We start from the raw sequence: 21,575 nt of genomic DNA, 5'->3' as shown, positions 1-21,575 counted from the left end.
GTGGTAGAGTAGAAAGAACACTAGAGTCAGAAGACCTGGATCCTCCTCCCCACCTGGCTCCTTCCTCCCAGGCTGGGCCGCCTGGAGAACTCATTTCCCTTTCCAAGCCTGTCTCCTCATCTACCTGTTTGGTTGGGAAGATCACACAGGGTGATGTTTGAAACCGCCATCTGAAGAAATACAAAATTCTCCAAAACTGAGGGGAAATGTATTTCCTAACCTCTCTGGACTTTTCCCACTTTGTCCTGTTCCCTTAGCCCCATTTCCCTCCACACATATCCCATCCATGGTTCGAGAAACAATGGAGGACTGGTGACCACTTGCTAGAGGTCTGTGAGATCCTGCAAAGGTGATGTCAGCCCATCTGCATCTGGCACCTCACTTTTATGATGGGGATGATACTTACCTCAGAGAGTGGCTGGTGACATTAAGTAGGATAAAGCGGCTTTGGTACAGCAGCCAGCATACAGAGGGTGTTCCAAGCATCAGCCAATTTCAGCCTCCGAACACCAACTATGCAGGCAGCTCTGCTTCCTAGAACTCTGTTCTTTTTGAAGGGATCACTGAATGAGTGATCTTCAACTGGAAATGAAAATAAGCTGCCACCTGAGGGCTTCGCCCTTCTACAGGCCTCTTCAGATGAGGATTTTTGACACTGTGATGTGAGTGTTCCTTTGTGGGGTGGCAGAGAGCAGCTGTCAGGTTGGACACATCCTAGAAAAACCCTCTGTCCCATCTAGATCTTACTCTAGGCAAAGACGGCACCCTGTGGCAGACATGGCCTACGCCCGCCCTCCACAGAGCTGCTGCCTCACTCTGCCTTTGAGACCAAGGCATTCAGAGAGGGACCAGCAAGAACTGTGGAGCGGAGGCGTGAAAGTGCATGCTGTATTCCAAATATACAGAATTAATTGGAATGTTGAAGGCACACAGAAGACCAGGAACACGCTGGAAAAACAAAGCTGGCAAGGTTAGGTTCAGAAGGTGAAAATGTTTTTCCTATATTAGGGGAAGCTATTAAAAATTCTAATTGTTATTTTTGTCTGTGTGTATAGTACTAGGGATTGAACCCAGGGGACTGAACCCAGGGGTGTTCCACCACTGGGCTATATTTCCTGTCCTTTTTATTCCTTATTTTGAAACAGGGGCTTGCTAGCTTGCTCAGGCTGGCCTCAAATTTGTGATCTTCCTGCCTCAACTTCCCAAGCAACTGGGAATACAGGCACCACACACAGCTGAAAGTTCTTAAGTAAGAGGAGATGACATGATCAGATCATGTGCCTCAGAAAGAAGGCAGGATGAGGAACGGACTGTAGGCAGGACACACAGACAGACAGCAGCTGTCCCGGGCCCAGCCAAGGGTGAAAGAGCCTAATGAAGATGGCCTGAGGAAGCAGAGGAAGGAGCTCCTTGGAGAGGGTTCTGAGTATGTCCAAGAGACTTGTGTCTGAGTGTATGTCAGAAATAAGGCCCAGAACTGGGAAAACTTCTGGTTTCACATTTGGGACCTCAGGCTTATGATGGTATTGGCCGAAAGGATCTGGAAGCTGAACCAGACCATGTCATCTAGAAAATGTAATAGTGAAGGAAGACAAACCTGGGAACGACTAACACTCTGCCACGCATTTTACAGAATATGCTTATATTCAATCCAGAGACACACAGGCCTAATTCTATGATCTGGGTCTGAGATTACAACTCAATGGGGACACCAGGTTCTGAACAAAGGGAATTCTAACAGAATAATTTCAAATCATTCTGGTAAAGAGTACACATAAAGTCAGAAATCTGATTGTACTTCATTTTTTCTTTCTAAGCCAAACAAAAACAACAAAGAATGCTAAGTAATGACAGATTTGGTTCTCACGTGTGTGGTACTGTTTTCAGAAAGAGAGTGAACACTGGTATGAACAGTTCATTGGATTGAAGCCTTATGATAATAATCAATGTGAGAAAGTCTTCAACCCAGGAGAGACCTAAATGCACTTCTAGTGGGATACTTTGGACAGAAAACCTTGGAGCAAGTTAACATTTTGTTTTAATCAGAGTCTAGCCCTTCTGGAGAATGGGTTGATTATAAGTGGGCCTTCAAAAATAGTAACTTACTCTTACAATAAGGGAAATAATTCAAGTTATTATCCAGTATGTACAGGAGTTAAACAAGTACTATTAGTACAATTAGATGTATAGAACACCAAATCCTAAAAATAAAAGGTACTAGAATGGAATGAAATTGTTGCCTTTATTTTCTCAGAAGAAGGTCATTATAATGGGCTAATATTCCCCCTTCCCCCAAATGACCATAAATTCCACATATGGCCATTGTATCCTCATATAATGGGGCTCACATGACCTTGCCTTCCTTGAATTCCCCAGGCCCATTCCAGGACATCAGAACAAGAGCGTTGCCCTCCACTGTGTGGCGAACTTGCAGGGGCACATGCCTGGAGTGCTGGCTTTGTGGCTGGATTCAGCAATACAGGCTGGAAATAACAATGTGGGAAACATTTCCAGGATGAATGAATGATTTCCCCCCTATGAAAGGAGAGCTAAATTCAGAACAAGCTGAGGCCTACTATGATTCCTAGAGATACCATCAGCCTTATTACAATCAGAGGCAGGAGGAACACAGGCCCAGCCTGGGAAAGAGTAGAGTCTGAAGAGTGAGAGGGAGGCAGGAACTGCGTGGCTGCCATCCCTGTGGCCCCACTTTGTGCCAGCAGTGATCACTGCATCCCTCTTCAAAGCTGGACCTGAGCTGGGCACGGTGGCACACACCTGTAATCCCAGCAGCTGGGGAGGCTGAGACAGGAGAATCATGAGTTCAAAGCCAGCCTCAACAAAAGCCAGGTGCTAAGCAACTCAGTGAGACCCTGTCTCTAAATAAAATGCAAACAGGGCTAGGGATAAAGCTTGGTGGTCTAGTGCCCCCGAGTTCAATTTCTGCTACCCTCACCCCTCCAAAAAAAATGTTGGACCTGACATCCACACTCTGTGCCAAGAAGAATACACCTGCAAATAACTCATCTTCATATAATTGGGAGAGTGGGGAGGTGAAGACACTCTACTCAGACTCTGCTTCCAGATTCTTCAGTAATGAGAACAAAGCTTGCATTGGAAAAGCAAGGCTTAATAAATGCAGAACAAAGCTCCTGATAGGAGGGTTGATAAAAAGAGCATATCAAGGCGCTTCAAATGAGTTCAAGTGTCCAGTTGCAAACTAATTACATCCTGAAAGAGTGTGTAGATTGCTTCTGCTAATAATGTGTAGGAAATCACAGAGAATGGAAATGGAATCAGAAGACTGGAGATAAGAAAATGTCCCAATTTCAAAATGAGAAAGAAAACCTGAGACTGTTATACTTGATGTTGACCCTTGGTAAAAACTTAGAAGAAATTATTCAGATACCATGGGGCTATTTAGAAAAGATAAATAACATCATTAGGTACCCGTAGGAGGTCTCTAAGAAAAAGCCAGGGCAGGCTAACCTCATTTCACTTTTTCCGCAGGGTTTCTGGGTTGATAGATCGATTGGAGAGGCTACAAACATGTTGTATCTTGGCTTTAGCCTTTCCTGATAACCTTGAGAAAGGTTAGATAAATGTAGGTGATAAGGAGGCATGACCTTATGAGTTGACTGATGGTTCATCAAATTGCAGGATTACTGATATGTATATTCATGTCAGCCTGCTGTGATTTTCAGGGGCATGTCATAGAGCCCTGTCCTCTGACCTTTAGAATACCTCAACAATAATTTATATTAAATCTTTAGATGACAAAAATTGAGAAAAGCAAAAATACATAATTTTTCTCAAAAAATGGAATATAAATTTAGAGTTACATCAATAGGCAAGAACAATGAGACCAAAAGCAATAAGGAGGAACAACACATGGATAAGTATAAAATAAGTAGGTCAAAAAAGGTAACGCTCAGTTCAAGGCTAACCTTGGCATCTTTTGTTTGAGAAAAGACCTGCATGTGTGTTTGGTGGGGGAGTGGGATTTTCACCAAGTCATGTGTTAAACGTAAATTAACTCTACGTCAAGGCTGCTGGAAAAAATTAAAACACTCCTGCGTCCTGTTAACCGAATTTTGGTGTCCTGAATAAGCAAGGTAATCACCCCCAGCTGCCAAAGTACCTTTGGAGTTCTGGGTGCCATGTTTCAAATGGGACACTAAGAAAAGAAGAATGTGCCTGTGGAGGTGGACTAGTAGGACTAAAGTCACACTCAGAGAGCAAAGGGAGGTGTTTCAATCTGAAAAAGGTCCTGCGCTTGAGATGCCCGCTTATAAATATTTTAAACGACATTTCTTGGATGAGACTGAATTCACTCTCTGAAGGCACAAGTAGAACAAACAGTTAAGAAGTCAGAGGGCTGATCTATTTTAATGTAGGAAATAACTACTGGGTTCAGAGCTGTCCTTCAGTGTCATGAACTGCCTCCTACAACAGTGAGTGTCCAAGGGAAGGCTGGAGTTCTGACTGTCAGAGGGTGCAGAGGGACACAGAGATCGGACCAAGCAGAGCCAAAGTCCTTTCCAACTTTAAGAATGCCTTTAGGTCTCTCTTTCACCTTTAGCTAACTAGGAATAGGTCACACCTCTGGGTTTGAAATAGTTCCCCTAGACCCTACTCTGCACCATCTTTTTATTTTTTTTTTTAACTTTATTTTTTTATGTGGTGCTAAGGATCAAACTCAGTACCTCGCATGTGCTAGGCAAGTGCTCTACCTCTGAGCCACAACCCCAGCCCTACTCTGTACCATCTTATTCTATATCTCACCCCAGGGGTAATTTTAAATGGCGCGAATGCAATTTGGGATGAATCCCTTTTCAAAGAAACAGTCACAGGTTAAATATTAGATGAACTGGGAATATGATTCTGTAAAGCCTTCTAACAAAGCAGAAAACAAAGCATGCTAAAACAAGTCAAAACAAAGCCTTCCAGTACTACTGGATATAAAGTTTTCTATTTGGGGAAATTAAATGATGAGAACCAGTAGCAGCAGACGAGCACCACCTCCGGTAGCAGCTCATTTATGAATCACACAAAATCACTGGTTCTTCAGGGTCACATTTTTAAAAAGCACCCTTCTTTTTTAAATGAGACCCAACACTGAATACAAAGCAATAAATAGACAACTGAATTATCTTAGGTCTTTATAAAAAAATCAAGACACATCTGTCCCAGAATCATGCAAGAACTTTTGAACAACTGCCTCATGAGAGCTAATTACTTCTTATGTATCTGTTAAATATAGATGGCAATTCTTATTTAATATACTGCTAATCTACCCACCGTCGGGGCCCTGACATAGGACGGAGGTGGCGGGGGGGGGGGGGTGAATGCAGGTGGTTATTTCTTTTCCAGATACATTGAGTTACTATATTAGTAACTAACTTTAATGGCACAAAAATCTCAACAGCGAGATGTACATTTCCCAGTAGCATTTTCTAAAATGAACCAAAAATATGACACTGTATCTAATTAAGGCCCTCCTAATTCGAGTGCCTCCTACTTGAGAACCAAGTTTGGTAAGAGAAATAAAAAATATAAATAGAGTCAGTGCTTTTTCTAGAGGATCACTAATATGAAATATACATGAAACATTCAGTGGTGGGGAATTTAGTACATAGTCTAAAGTACCTGAACGTGGGCACTAACAGAAAGAGTCCCAGGAACTTAAGAAAAAAGTAAATAAACAAATGAGTAAATAAAACCAGGAAAAAGGGAAGGGAAAAATACTTAATACCTGCACACCAAAAAAATTAAATATCCTTTACCTACAGTATAACTAAAGACTTGTTCAACAGTCCCAGGGAAACTGCATTTTCTGTTTCTGGAAATAAAACCATGGAAACCAATATCAGCAAGGGCACTTTCTTTTTCTTTCTTTCTTTCTTTTTTTTTAAACATGTTATCATTTTTTAGTACCTTTATTTTATTTTTTTTATATGTATGTGGTGCTGGAGCAAACCCAGTGCCTCACGTGTGCTCAGCTCCACCACTGAGCCACAACCCCAGCCCAAGGACACTTTCTTCACAGTGCTCAGAGGTCTCTTCACCTACCTGATTAACCACTCACAGTCTCAAACGCTGATTATTAATAATTAAACTGTTTAAAGGACCTAGGTGATATTAACTCATCCACAACTACAATTCCAGAGGGCAACTGAATCTCAAGCAAGTCAGTTAGCCAGGTGTCCCACAGCTAGTGAAAGCCAAAGTCAGCATTCAAAAGCAGGCAGATAGGTGAAGAGAAGAGCTGTGCTCCAAGCCAGGATACCATGCTTTACTGAGGCTAAAAGGATAGACCTTATACTACCCTGCATTTTGGGAGGGTTTCTAGGAAAGCAGTCAGCTTACAGCCATGTACACCATCAAGTCACAAACTCTAGGGCTATGGAGCTAGAGTTGATATGAATGAGGTAGAAAAGGGACGGTGATGAATGGCAACTCACACTATACAGGGGAGATGGTGGGGAGTAATGAGGATGGTGGTAACTGACAGCTTCATGCCCCAAATAAAGAGGATGGCCACTTCTTCACTCCTGTTGATTGCAGCCTTAGGGAGTGTGTGGCAGAGTGTGCCCACTCTGCCACACACTCCCTAAGTTTTTAAGTTTTTCAAAAAGGTGGGCTGGGTAGACAAGAAATGTACAAATTTTATGGACTGGTTTTGAAATGCATTTGCTCCTCCTATGACCCCCTTAAAAACAAAATAAAACAATCACTTGGCAGCACATGGTCCACCAGTGACTGACCTCTACTATGTCATTAAAGGAAGACACAGCCATCACTCTGGAATCAGAGGCCCAGCTTTAAGTCTCCAAAGTCATCCTTGGGCCTTCTCAGAATTACAACAGCCCCCAGACTCATTCTGCGAGAATGAACAAAATGCCTGTTAAATATCCAGGCACATCTGGTCAGAGAAACAGATGTTATACTCTCCTGAGACAAAAGAAAAAAAAAAAAAAAGCTAGAAGAATGTGCATCCAGAGTGATACTCTCTCCTCAGTAATAATTTCCTTACACCAGGGGCTGATAAAATAAGGTGTAATAATCCAAACTTCCGGTCTATGGGAAATCAAGAAGCAGAGCTGGGGGTGAGCAGAAACTTGGCAGACAGAATTACTGATTCTTGGTTTACATGAGGAAGTCTTTATGTTCACTCTGGGCAAAGACTGGATTTGTGGGATTGCCATCACTCCCCTTTGTCGGTGAATAGCAGATCCAAACTCACTGTCATGGGGCTGACCCTTGGTGGCAAATTCAGAATTCTTAAAGGGGATTTTGTTTTGTTTTTAATTTCAGGAAAATACTAAATACAGAGCATGAACCCTAAGAGATCTGTGTGGGCAAAAGGGGCAAGAAATTCTGACCCTTTTCACAGAGGTTTTCTCCTACCCATTCCCCTTCACCATTTCTGAGAACTCCTTACAGCCAAGAAAATCTTACCAATAAAACCTCAGGGTGGAAAGTTTATTACTTTTTTGTTCCTGAATTTTTATAACAATTTCTCCCTTCTTAGTATCATGCGTGTACCAAAACCACAGTGAAAGACTAAAATCACAATTTACTTATTTGTGTTAAACACATCCAGGTGTACAGAGAAACACCTAGGTTAATATCAAAAATCTCTGGTAACTAAAAACTGAATAATACCACTACGAAATTTAGAAACCAAATCATCTGTTTGGTTTCCTATGTTTCAACAGAAATGAGATGCGATCTTCAAATGAAAACACCGTCACATGATTATCAAGTGGAAACCAAATCAATTAACCAACATCAGTTAACCAAAATGCAGCCTAACTAGTTTGCCTACTGTATAGGGCTGATGGACACCTTAAAATGTCTGTTTTGGTTTTCAAATAATTATTCATTGTTTAAAATGACCCGGGAAGTGTCCAGTGATATTCCCACAGCTCATATCCAGAAGTTCCATGAAAAAGAGTGAATGTGCTGAAATATCAGGCTGACTATGTAGAATCACGAAGATGACAACTCAAAGAAGTGCTCAGAAACCCAAGGGTGAGAAGGACAGAGAGAACAGTACTTCAAGGAAACATCGATATGGTTTTCAACAGTGCCTTAGACTTGACATATTTACTTTAAATACATGAGGATTCTCCTTTCTCTAGCAAGTCAACCTCCAAAGTGATTTCACTCTATCATCCCAACCCCTCTGACAGCAACGGTATCATTTCCGAGGTCCTTAAAGGATCCTTTTTCCAGTTTAAATTTAAGATTCTGTTATCTAAACTCATTTCCTATCTAAACTCATTAATAATACATGGTGAAACATCGTACCACATAGCAATAGTGGCCATCCGACATGGCACAAAGTGACTCACACCTTTGGAGAGAAAGCCATGAAACACACAGACAGACCTTTCAACCCACATATGCAGCTTCATGAATCTGGCTTAGGCAGTGTCACCAGTGCTGCTGGCGGATGATGATGATGGAGGCGAAGGAGTGAAGCACTCACCTGTCTTTGTAGTTTATCACAGTATCAATGATGGCGTTCATCTGCTTTGTCAGTTTGGGGGGGTTTGGGGAGAGTTTCTCAGCTGGAGGGCGGCCTCTTCTCTTCTTAGCCTTTTCTACATCTTCCTTTGCTGGATCTTTTTCCACGTTTCTTCGTCTTTTTCTCTTCTTAAGCCGCACTTCCTCTTCCATTTCTTCCAAATTTCCGTCTTCGATGGCCTATTAATCAGAAACAAAAGGAGAGATACTCAAGACAGGAAAATAATCCAGACCAGTTACATACATTTATTTAAGATATCCATATACACATGTGTATATATGTGTGTATGCATATATATATATATATATATATATATATATGCACACACACATATACATACACACTGTGTGTATGTATATCTTGAATAAATAAAATAAGATGAAACTAGCAAAAAAATAGAAGTTTACAGTAATCAATAAAGGAAGAAGAAAAAAACCACCACCACCATATTGGATAAATGCATCTTTAAACCAAGTCTGTTTCATAAGCAAAATATGTTGAAGGCCTGAGACACTCATGGTAAAGATCTGACAAAAAATTAAAACATCTATACATTCAAGTGCCTGAAGATCACTGAATCCACATGAAATTTTAGCTCAATATGAGACAAAAAGACTCTCATTGTCTCATTACAGTAAGGAGGAAAGGTAAACAAACAAGGAGGGGTGGGTGAGGAAACAAAATTCCCCTAAGAATACACCCATACAATCAGACAAGCTTTGACCTTTTCTTCTGTAAGGTTTTACATCAATTTAGTCATGATTCACAACATAAAATCAAAATTCTATCCAGAGTTTGTTCTAACGTAGCAATTAGTAAACAAGGGAACGGGAAGTACAAAGCCACATTCCTTGGTAAACACACTTAAATCACCCGATAAAGAAAGAACACACACACTCACAAACAACAAACACTTTTTTCCAATTACCTGCAAACGCTTGCTTTAAACCAGAGCCAGCAGCACTAATGCAGAGAGATAATAAAATAGCTATAAAAACAACCAGGTATAAAAGAAACCTGTTCATAAAGGGCTAAAAGATCCATGTGACAGACCCAGAAGTTTAAACTTTTTTTTTTTCCTGGTAAGTCTCAAAACTTAAGAAGAAAAATACAGGGGAAAAATGGGAGGGGGGAGAAGAACACAAAAACACACAGAGAGATAAAAGAAAATCTGATCATGGAAAAAGAAATTTTCTAAAAAAATCTTCAAATTACATTTTGAGATTGCTTTCTCACACAAAATAACTGATGTTGTTATTTGTTCCTCCTGCCTCTCAATATTGCCTCCAGTATGCAAATGCTAATCAATCCTTTCTCTTAGCTGAAAGAGCTCTAATCATAAGGCAATTACCTTCATTTCTCCACAGCACCAAACATGGCTAATATTTATGATCATGTGAGTATAACAATCAATATAAAGAGTGATTACAGCTCAGACATAATTTCTTTCACTTATGTACAATGCCTCCTGCAAAAAGAAAGGTTTTGTGAAGAAAACCTGGTACAGAACACAAAACAACCTGGCATGTTAAAAATGCCACTGGGATTAAAAAAATGTTTCCTATGCATCCTCCAAATGTGCAAATCCATAGAAGCAACATGCACACAGACAGAATCCTCAGGGACAGCCTGAGCCTAGGCCTTAATAATCAAAAGACAATTTCCATCACGATCCTACAGTGTTCAGATAACCAGTATGAAGGAGGCGAGAGCTGATGAGTTATGAGGAAAAAGAAAAAGAAAGGAGGAAAAAAAAAAAAAAGCTCCACATTATTTCATTAATATTCATTTGCCTAAAAAGCAGGACACCCACTATACAGCTAAACACACTGCAGCTAAGCGAAGACTGAGAAAAGGAAATTGTCCCGCATATCTTGGAGGCTGAACATGCTAATAATAAATACAGCATGCAAGGCTGTCAACAGTTAATGGTATTGCTCTCCTCAAGCACCCAGTCGCACACAGAAATACGGAGAACACCGGCTTCTGATGTGTTACACACCTACACATGCCTGGGATGTACTTCTACTGAATCTTCAAGACGGCAACGAAAAAGGATATTTACCTTACCACTATCAGCAGGCCGGCTATCGGAAATCACAGTTAGTGGGGATAAAATTAACAAGCCAGCAAAGCAGCGAGCTGCTAGTCTCTTCATCAGCTGATCAGGAAAAAAAAGAGAGCTGGGAAAGGCTATGTTTTCATATACAAGTAATTTTATTTTACTGAAAATTTAATACTGAAAGGATTGTGGATACTCAAATCTGCTGTTTCATTCTACCTACTACAAGGCCCGAAGCCTTCCTCCTTCAGCCTGTTTTAATATTGACAACTACTTATCATATTTTTTTCCCCCTTATTATTCCAGGCAGCAGAATTAGAGATTTTAGCTCAGGTGGTTTCTGATTCTCGCTCGAATTTTAGCAATTAAGCCAATAAGAAAACAAATTAATATTCAAATTTTATTTTAAAAATAGAAACAAGGTATGCTTTCTTTTTGTATTTTATACCTCATTCTTGTGCTTTTTTTTAAAAAAAAAATATGCTGCATGGTTTGGGAGCAGTCAAACAATTTTTAAAACAGAAGACAATTTTTTTTTTCATTAGATGCATGTAAGTAAAAGCAATGTGCATGTTCTCAGGTTCAAATATTTTAAAACAATGTTATTCTTCTCTTTAAAGAAAATCCCGAGCAACTGTGATACTTCACTTTCAGTTTCATGCTGTAAAATTTTTCATTGTTTTTCTTTTCAGTGGGATAAAGGAAGAGGGGCAAGTTGTGAACAGACTATTTTACTCTCACCCCCTTTAATTGTGAAAAAAAAAAAAAAGGAACAAAGCATAAGCTTGTGGACTTTTAAATCTAGAAATCAGTGAGTAGCTAAGAAGCTAAAACAAATTAAATTGCAAACAGAACTAGTGAAAGATGTTTATTACAATTGCTAATACGTGCAGATTGTTATTAAATCTAGGTCCTGGAATGACAAGGAAACACACAAAGTACTGACCATTATTCCCCTTAAATTAAGGCTTTATGCAGGAATGCAGAGAGCTACAAAACACCTTCCCTCCTCCCTCCCCAAAGACCCCAACCACATCCATATGCAGTGCGTCAGGCTCTGATGGCTGAGGGTCTCTTTCTAATGGAAATCAATTCACTACATATTTCCCAATGCTTTTCGCACTTAAAGGGTAGAGTAAGATTTCTCCTGCTTGTCAGGAAAATTCTTCATGGAGATAAACTGTTCTTTTGTTTTAAGAGATTATTTATTAAACTAGCTCAACTGACTCAACTCAGCGCTGGAGGGGGGGGCACAAGAGAAAAAAAAAACAAAACAAAACAAAAAGAAAAAACTTGCTACACAATGCTAAAAGTACTACCCCATAAAAGAATTCCCTTCCAAACCTTTTACCAGCACAATAATGAAATAAATCACAGAAGCAAACCCCCAGTTTCCGACTGGTGACGTGTTGCGCAAGAGTGCGAGCCCTAATTCAACATACAGAAGGCTCCCATGCCGAACTGCCTCTAGATTTAATGAAGTGAATAGGAAGGAAGTCGGGGGAAAAAAAGTGTACAAATAAGAAATTAACACTTTCCTTCCCTACCTAAACGGTGTGCTACAACTACAGCGAAGTTTGGTGAGGCACCTCTTTCCTTAAAGGCACACTGCACCCATTTGGCTCCGGATGTCACGAAAAAAAGCCCCATATGGTGATAAAAAAAATCCCCAGCCAAGTTAAAAGAGTTAAGCATATTTCAGCCAGCGTTTTCCTGAATGAAGCTGGAAATTACTCCTTCCTCCACTGGATGGCAACCTTTATTCCCCCCCCTTTCTTTCTCTCTCTCTCTCTCTCTTCTTTCTTTCAATTTTGCTTAAAAGAAAAAGGCATTTTCATGACACAAGGATGTGCAAGAGCAAGATGCAGACTGGCTCCCTCTTCAATTAGTGCTTAAGAAAGCAGCATGGGGGTTCTGACATGCAGGAGACAGTCGCGCAGGATTTAGCTGCTTTCTAGAGGAAGCACTTTGCAGCTTGCAAAGCACATGGCAGACCCGGGGAATCGGCCACACGTGGTTCCAGTCGTGGACCTCTGTCATCATGACACACACCAACTACATCTTTTATTAAATGATGGAAGGTCCAGAAAGTAGGCATTGTGCTTGTTCTCAGCCCCGCTGGGGTAATGAGGTGCTATTATATGTGACTTCACAATGCCACAGCAGAAGGGATCCTGATTATGAATAGGTAAACAGGGACAAGCACACAAAAAGCCACAAGCCAACTCTGGCGCATTGTTTCCATCTCTGCATCTCCAAGTCCACCAAGCAGCTCAGCACAGCCTTCACAGCAGAACACACCACCTTAAAAAACATCTAAAGGAGCCATTCTAAAGATATTCAGACAATACACAGGAAATTCCTTCCATGTTTAATGGGAAGATCAGTATTCCAATTCAGATATTTAAATATCACAATTGTTACTGCCCAATGACAGTGACATTTCTCCCTGGGGGCGTTGGGGGTTCTTCCTCTCTTAGAAATTCTACTGAGGACCCCAAGATGCTGCAGGGGTGGGAGCAGGTTCGAGAAACCAAGGAAACTGGTTTCTAAAGACAATTACTTCATAGGAGAGCTTTCTGAGGACAAGCGCTGATCAGCAAAACCTCCCTCAAGCCCTGCTGAGACCTTGCAAGACAGTAAAAGGTAATGACCCTCCAAACTGGAAGAGAAATCATAAACAAAAAAGGTAGAACTTTAAAGAAAATTTAAACTACCATGTATGAGGAATGTTCTCATAATAGGAATATTAAATAACAACAACAGACACAAAGCTCTCCCTCAAAGATGCCCCACCACCTTAGTCACTTAGGGTAAAACCAACTGCAGATCTTTTGGATGCAGAATTTCATACTTAGGGTTTTGATTAATGATAGTTGTTTTTTTTTTTTTTAGTTTGTTTGTTTCTTAATTATTACCATCTTTGAAAGTAGCCTGTTAGAAATGAATGCATAAAGGAATGTAGTTCAGTGGTAGAGTACTTGCCTAACATGCAGAAAGTCCTGAGTGGACACCCAGCACCCCACAATACAAAATGTATGCACAAAATTGAATTCCCTAAAATGAAATAAGGCAGAGCCAAAACGACAAATACTGTATGATCCCATTCAAAAGAGAAAGGAGGACAGTGATTGGCGGGGTAGAGGGATGGGGAGTTAATGTTCAATGAGTAGAACTTCAGTTTGGGACAATGAAAAAGTCCTTGAAATGGACCACACAACAATATGAATGCACTTAATGTTACTGAAAGGTACACATAAAAATGGCTAAAACAGTACATTTTATATTATATGTGTCTTACCAGAAGGAACAAAGTCTCTAAATCAATCAAATTTTCCAAATATTAAGGAAAAAAACAAAACAAAACAACCACAGGTTTGTACATGTTCCTACCACCTCAAATGCTTGCTTGCACGCAACACTAGTGACATCTGGGTAGCTTTCCCTGGGAATGTAAAACTTTCAGCATTTCAACAGGTGGCACGTTCAATCTTGTCCAGGTTAATGACTAGCAAGCAGTCCATTCAAAATCTCCACTTAATGATGTAAGAAAATACAGGACATACCTATTTACAAATTTTATACTTTAACATGTTTCAAATATTCAGATGAGTTGATATGAAGGCTGTTTTAACATATGACCCCCCACCCACCCACTGCCATACAAAAAAACTGGTGATATATTCATTTAACCAGACCGCCCATTCACTTCTTATTTCACTCATTTGTCAAGTTGAATACCAATCTTACTGCTAGCTCCCTCTCAGTTGGACTGACATGTAGGATGCTGGCCATGGACAAAGCAAACTGAGCCTCGATGAAGTGAATTTCTGGTACAGTAAGTTTTTCAGGTTTTTTTTAAATTGTTTTTGTTCAATAACCTCAGATCACTTTAATAGAAAGAAAGAAAGGAAGGAAGGAAGGAAGGAAGGAAGGAAGAAAGAAGCAAACTTCTCTCTTTGTACCTATAGAAGCTACATAAAGAAACTGGGGACTAGTGTAGAGGGTTGAGGGGAACAAGAAGAGTCACAGCTTATATATTTCAGACAAGGTAAATTAGTACAATATTTCAAGAAAAGCAATTTGGAGTTTAGAAGAAGACAATGAGTTAAGGGAGCATAAAAATTATTATATGCAATGCAATCAACTAAGAACTCATTTGTACCTTTTGAGCGGTTCTAAGCTCAGTATTCTGTTCAGGGAATGACTTTTAGATTTAGTAGAGCGTAGCCCCCAACACATCTGGTCTTGAAGACCCTACCAAATACAAACATAAATAAAGGATTGATACTGTTCTTACCAGTTAGGCACATGTTATATCCAGCTCCCTTGGGTGGAAAAAAAAGAACCTGAGAGAAATCTGCAAGCCTGCAGGAGGCTTAGAGAAACAGCAAAGAATTTCAAGAAACACGTTTCAGCTTTCTCATTCCGAGACCACTTGTCCGGTTACTCTCAATTCACAAGAGCCAGAACTCCACCCACTTGGCTCTTGAGCAGGGCCAATTTTGTACTTCGAGGTTCTCAGTACATTAAAACAATGGAGAAATGCCAAGAGAGGGTTAACAAATTGTGGTATAATTCTAATGTTTACTATGAGCAACTTAATGCTTCTTAAGTCAGACAGGTAAAATAAAATACAATGACTAAGATTATGAATTAATTTGGTGATCATGTCCAAAGGCATAGTGGAGCTTGAGTCAAAAAATAGATCTCTTCTAGGCTTCCCTCTCTTAGGCCATCCACGAGGTACTGATCCCTGATCCCAGGTAACATGCTATCACAATAAATTCTTTGGTCTATGTACCCATTATGGTTAAGAGCATAAAATTAATGTCAGGGTGGTAAAAGGGGCCCTTTGGGCTTGAGGCAGATGCAAAGAATGTTCATGGATAGCTCCCAAAATGAGGGGTAGGATGGGTGCAGGGGGACACACATGAATGAAGCAATACTAGAAATCAAAAGCAGATTAGTTTGAGGCTCTTTGATGATACAATCTCAACCACAGTTAAGTCTGGGATTGAACCCAGGGCCTTCACATGGTAGGCAAGTGATCTACCACTGAGCTACATACCCAGGGCTCTTAATAAATCTGCAAATACTTATTATTGATACTTCTGCTTCTACTGCTACGAATGCGACCACCACTGCCATCAGCACCAGTGGTTAAAACATATTGTTTGCTGGCTTGCCAGGAATGCAGGGCTTTATGCTCTTGTACTCCTTTAGTCCTCACAGCAATCCTATGAAGTAGGCACAATTAATCTCCCTTCACAGAGGAGGAAACCGAGGCACACAGCAGTGCACCATCTTGCTACAGAACATTCAAAAGTAGCCGACTTGGCATTTGAACTCTGGGAGTTGGGCTGATAAACCACACCCTTAACCAGGTGGTTGTTTTACTTTACAGCACACAACAGTTTTGTTTTTCATCAGTCAAAGGCTAAGGTATATTTTGCTAGGTTCAGGTGAATACTGCAAGTAAAAACAACATGGTCCATCCCAGAAAGACTCCTGGCAAAGATCACACGTGTGCACACCCCTGCACAATCCTTACTTTGCATGGAGTGTGGCACCATAAAAACAACCAAGCAAGGTGATACTGTCTAAAGCCATTTTAATAATCAATAGGGAAATTATGATTGTTTCATGATCTTTAAACAACTTATGTCAAAACTTATTAAACATTGACTTATTGTCGGTTACACCTGTATAGGGAAAACGAACATTTACTTAGTACACTAATTTAATGTATCAAACGCTGAATGGTAAAATGTTTTATATCTGTGTAAAAAAATGATTGAGAGCATTTTGGATAGCTCTTGCCTCCTCCTCTTCAAATAACTTATGACACGAAGCAAATCTTTTCTATGCCTTGGCAAACCGCCATACTTCCAAGTTTACATCGGCTTCCAGTATTTCATCCTCTGCTCTTTCAATGTTATGAAATATCTCACAATTCCTTTAATGTGAAGGAACTTTTGGCCAGTGCCACTTCTTTTGGGACATCTTAAACTTTTTCCATCAAAATCCCTGGCTAAATATCTAGTCTCCCCTTTATGGCCACTTTGCAATCTTACATCTTCTTCCTTCACATAAGTTCTCAACAGGTTGCTTTCAAAAGATATATTTCATCAGCCTTAAAAACTGGATGATCATCATAAACCTGCCTGCACTAATCCTCAGACTCTGGGTGCAGATTTCACAGAGGCATCCTTGCTTGAACTAGTGGTGTCACCAGAGAGTCTAACAGTAACCCTTTCATGTTGACACTGAAATAAAGAGGACAGTCTTTACAGGTAGTAAAAAGTTCCTCTATAGTCTCCATGTAATTATCATTTTCTTTCAATAAGGCAACTAACTTCCACACTTTTGCCTGAATTCTACCTAAACTCACTGGGATTATATTATTATGGTCTTCAATCTAAAGTAGAAGTAAATACTCAATTTCAACCATAAGTGGCTTTCTGTTCCTAGTAAAATTTAATCTAAAATACCCTGAGTTGACTTTACCTTGTTTTTGACATTCAGCAGACTTTTTCCAGGTGCCTGAATCGAAGCCCCACTCAGGCCCAGGTCCTGTGTTGTCTTTACTTTGCTGCAGCCATTTTCAAATGTCATAATAAAACCAACCACATGTCTTGTCGTGCATTATTGCTTCTTGTTTCATTACTGCACTCCCACCTTTGGTGACCAATTCCCTCTCCTGATGAGCTATTTTTTAAGATGTCCCTTAGGTTTGTCACTGGAAGACAAGGAGGCAACACAACTACACACCTTGCTGTCTGTGGCTAGACTAACAGATGTTCAGATTAATTACTGGCACATTTTGAAAGAAGTGATGTGACTGGTCACTGGCCATAATATGCACCTGTTTTATAGTGATTTGTGAACTGAAGAACTAGCAGTAAAGCCTAGACTTTATGTAAAATGAATCATAATTGCTATACCATGTTGTTATGTGCTAAATTGTGTCCCTCCAAAATACTATGTTGAGGTTCCAACCCCTATCAACTCATAATGTGACTGTATTTCCAGCAAGAGAAATTAAGGTATAAAATGAGCTGCCATGACTGTTGATCTTCTAAGAAAAGGAGAATAGGATTCAAGGGCACATGGAATATTGACCATGTTTAAAGGAGGCTATACTGCAAGCAAAGGAGATAGGCCCCAGAGAAAACCATTTCTGCTGACACCCTGATCTCAAGACTTTCAGCCTCCAGATCTGTTGGAAAATAAATTCCTATTGCCTAAGCCACCAGTCTGTGGCATTCTGTCATGGCAACTCTAACTAACAATACATATGGTAATTAAAACTTGTTAAAGAACTGGTGATTATGTCACAGTAATGGAAATTTGTAGTAGTGGAATGGTGTAAAGCAAGCTGCCTAGATGCAGGTATGCACCTCTCTGAATAAGTGACAGCAGACTTTGTTTTTCATGCCATCCTATAATGCAAGGGAAACTGCTCTACCCACAACACCTATTGCCTGGGCAGCCACGTTCTAAATCAGGCGACTTCTCCCTGTTCTGTGAGAATGGCTGCGTGCTTTCAGAGTGACCTGACTCTAGACTTGTGTGGGGCCTAACAGGAGGTCATTCTATAACAGAGAGTGATTGGCTGAGCCAGTCCGTTCACTTCATTTAGGGATCTGAACTATAGGTGTGAAAAAAATATGCTTGGATGGTGTGGGTGTTGAAGCACAATAAAGGTCATGAGCATCTAGGCTAAAGATATCATAGGTAGAATGCATGAATAAACAGAGGACAACAGGGGCAGGCAACAAATACACTACATGAAGAAACAAGAGAGTAGTTGGACCCATGGAAGCTCAAATTGCACCCCAATACACATTTAGCTCAGCTATGTGCAGATACAAGAATACATACAGATGCATATATATATATATATATATATATATATATATATATGTACATATATACATATTCCTATGTCACTAGGGTGTCAGTAGTAGAGTGCTAACTCCAGTTGAAGATGAGAATACAACTTAAAAATGTACAATAAATTTCTTGTCTAGTTTGCATGCAGTTCTAAATATGTTTAAGATTGTCAAATATGATTATCCTTCCTACTCTACTTAATAAAGCTAAAATTTCAAAACAAAACTGAGACTTACTTAGCTAAGAGCTATATGCACATGGCAAACAAAACCTACTATGCAATAAATTTTAAAGTGAATCTTTAAAAAACCAAGAAATTACAGCAGAGATAAATATGACCTGGTTTTACTAATAAACACGGTTCTATTCTGGCTTCACAAGGCTTCCATAGCTTTTTTGTATCTTAAGTCAGGACTAATAGTTTTGCTGGGAATCCACAGCTAAAGTTGAGAAGGATGGGGTGGCAGAGAATTGATGCAAAGAGACAGAGTTCATTGATGCCCAGCCAATGATTTGCACAAATAGATGAGCAAAGGAACTGGCTCACTGGCGGTTGCAAACATATGTAGAAAACAACCCCTAAAATGCATTGCAGAAAAGGAATAACTAGAAAGAATTTTAAAGACTGTACACTTGTTACTAAATCTGAAGGAAGTCAAGAGGCTCCATCATTGATCTCCCCTGAGGACCCTACCTCTGACAAATACCTGCCTTGTCTGGGCCTTTGTGCTTTTTATGGCTTGATTCAAATACCAACAGGTATTTTTGTTCCCAAATGAGTTGATGCATGAGCAACTACATATTTTAATCAAATATCACAATGAAATATAATTGTGAGAAGAGAGAAGGCTCTCATTTCTACAAGCAGTGAGTACTAAGACTAAAAAAGCTGAAGCATGGTGGCACACACCTGTAATCCCAGCCACTCAGGAGGCTGAGACAGGAGGATTGCAAGTTTGATACCAGCAAGATCTTGACTTAAAATTAAAAATAAAAGGACTGGGGATATAGCTCAGGGATACACTGCTTGTCCAGCATATGTGAATTCTTGAGTTCAACATCTACTACCAAAAACAAACAAGCCAAAAACACTCCAAAAAGGTATGTTTCTTTTCTTTTCTTTTTTTTTTAAAGCTGTTTCTTTTTTTCTTTTTTTTTTTTTGAGAGAGAGAGAGAGAATTTTTTTTTAATATTTATTTTTTAGTTTTCGGCGGACACAACATCTTTGTTTGTATGTGGTGCTGAGGATCGAACCTGGGCCGCATGCATGCCAGGCGAGCGCGCTACCGCTTGAGCCACATCCCCAGCCCAAAGGTATGTTTCTTTAAAAAAAAAAAAAAAATCCAACAGCACTGTTGAGTCTGGCAAGAGCTGAGCTGTTATAATTTGGGAAGAGTCTGCACTCAGCGTGCTTTGTTAGTATCAAATTCTCATCAACTCTAAAAACACCCAAACTGGAGATCCTAAGTGACAGTTAAGGCTTTAGTTGTACTTTTTGGAATGGTGAAGATCACAAGGAAGGTCAACTTTGCTCTTTGTCACCTGGTCCATTTCCTCCTTTATATTAGCTTGATTCTGTATTTTTCTAACGTTCCATTAGTCAGATCTTAACTACTTCCTACTTCAGGTTACTGCTCTATCCAAATTCCTGTTTTCCACAGTACTATGATTCCAAGTCTGTCTGTCTATCTGAAATCTAGAGATTGCCAGGACCTGGTCTTACTCAGTATGATTTGCCATTAGCTAGGGTCGGATGTGTGGAATCTCAGAATTCCAGGTTGAAACCCTAACCCTAAGGTGGCAGTGTTAGAAGATGGGACACGTGGGAGGTGATTAGATCATGAGGGGAGAGATTTCATGAGGGCGATCAGTGTCCTTATAAAATAGGCTCCAGAAGGCTCCCTCGCCCCTACCATGAGAGGGCAGAGCAAGGAGCTCCATATGAACATGTGGCATTACCAGACACCAGACCTACTGGTGGCTTGATCTGGAATTCCAGCCCCCAGAACTATGAGAAATACATTTCTATCATTTACAGGTTACCCAGTCTAGGGGCTGGGGATACAGCTCAACTGGTAGAGTGTTTGCTTTGCTCGCACAAGACTCTGGGTTCAATCCTAGCAAAACACACACACACACACACACACACACACACACACACACACACACACATTACCCAGTCTAAGATATTTTGTTACAGCGGCCCAGACTAAGATGTTGGCTATGTGAATACTCTGCAAGGAACAGGAACACATGTGCAACTGTGCAATGCCCCACCATAATCCCCTCTTTTGTGATCATTCTCCCCTCTCACCTGAACGTCCTTCCCAACCTCTGAACCTGTGCACGTCCTGTCCTATACATGCTTCAAGATCAGCTCCCATTCCCCACCGCCACCCCCCCCCCCAACGCCTTAGAATCCTCCCCAGGTGCACCAGATCATTTTGACAATTTTCAAAACACAACTTTTACACAGGGTTCCCTGGCAAAACTGCTGTATTTATTTACTGATCACTGAGCATGGATTCAAGTGTATTGGTTCTAGATATTTCTATATGATTAGTCAAACTCTAGCATCAAACTGTCTTTTCTCTGCATCACCCTTTCTTGCCTTCCCTCTGCTGTCCAGCTACAAATCACCTCCACCGATGATTCTACTTTCTGGCCACACAGTACAATTCCTGAGCACCCACAAGAGCACTCATTTGTTCAAGTTACCAAAAGCCTCCAGATTCCTGTATCTTAGTCCCATCTAAACCCTATTTTATTTACTTTCTCCTCTGTTGTTCCTTAAAAATCACTTTCCTATTTTGCTACTATTGTGTTTCCCTACTTCATCTAACTTCTTTTGTGATCATTCTCCCCTCTCACCTGAACATTTCTCTCTCCTTAATTGCACATTCCCCAACTTCTCCATCCCGCACCCCCATTTTTCATTCTCATGCATTGCAAACAAGCAGGCAAAGGTCTCACAGTCCCCTTCTGAGTCCACAGAAGACATTTGAATGAGGTTGATGCTCTTAGCAGTAACAAGGAGCCTCTGATGGACCCTGGGAGGACTCACTGCTGCAGCATTTC

General features: G+C 40.4%; 1 protein-coding gene across 10 annotated transcripts in view; it reads right to left on the bottom strand.

Moving 5' to 3' along the window:
• Smarca2 (SWI/SNF related BAF chromatin remodeling complex subunit ATPase 2) overlaps positions 1–21,575 on the bottom strand; it is a 166,149-nt gene that overhangs the window by 18,230 nt on the left and 126,344 nt on the right. For 7 of the 10 annotated variants that reach the window (XM_071600594.1, XM_071600595.1, XM_027954780.3 and 4 more), the window contains one exon: positions 8,498–8,715. In XM_071600594.1, the coding sequence (XP_071456695.1) occupies positions 8,498–8,715 (218 nt within the window). The other 3 variants (XM_071600601.1, XM_071600600.1, XM_071600599.1) reach the window with 3 other exon arrangements.

The sequence above is a fragment of the Marmota flaviventris genome, chromosome 13 (genome assembly GCF_047511675.1).
Source record: "Marmota flaviventris isolate mMarFla1 chromosome 13, mMarFla1.hap1, whole genome shotgun sequence".
NCBI classification, from domain to species: domain Eukaryota; kingdom Metazoa; phylum Chordata; class Mammalia; order Rodentia; family Sciuridae; genus Marmota; species Marmota flaviventris.
The sequence above is the reverse complement of the archived record's forward strand: the minus strand, read 5'-3'. Positions and strand labels throughout refer to the sequence as shown.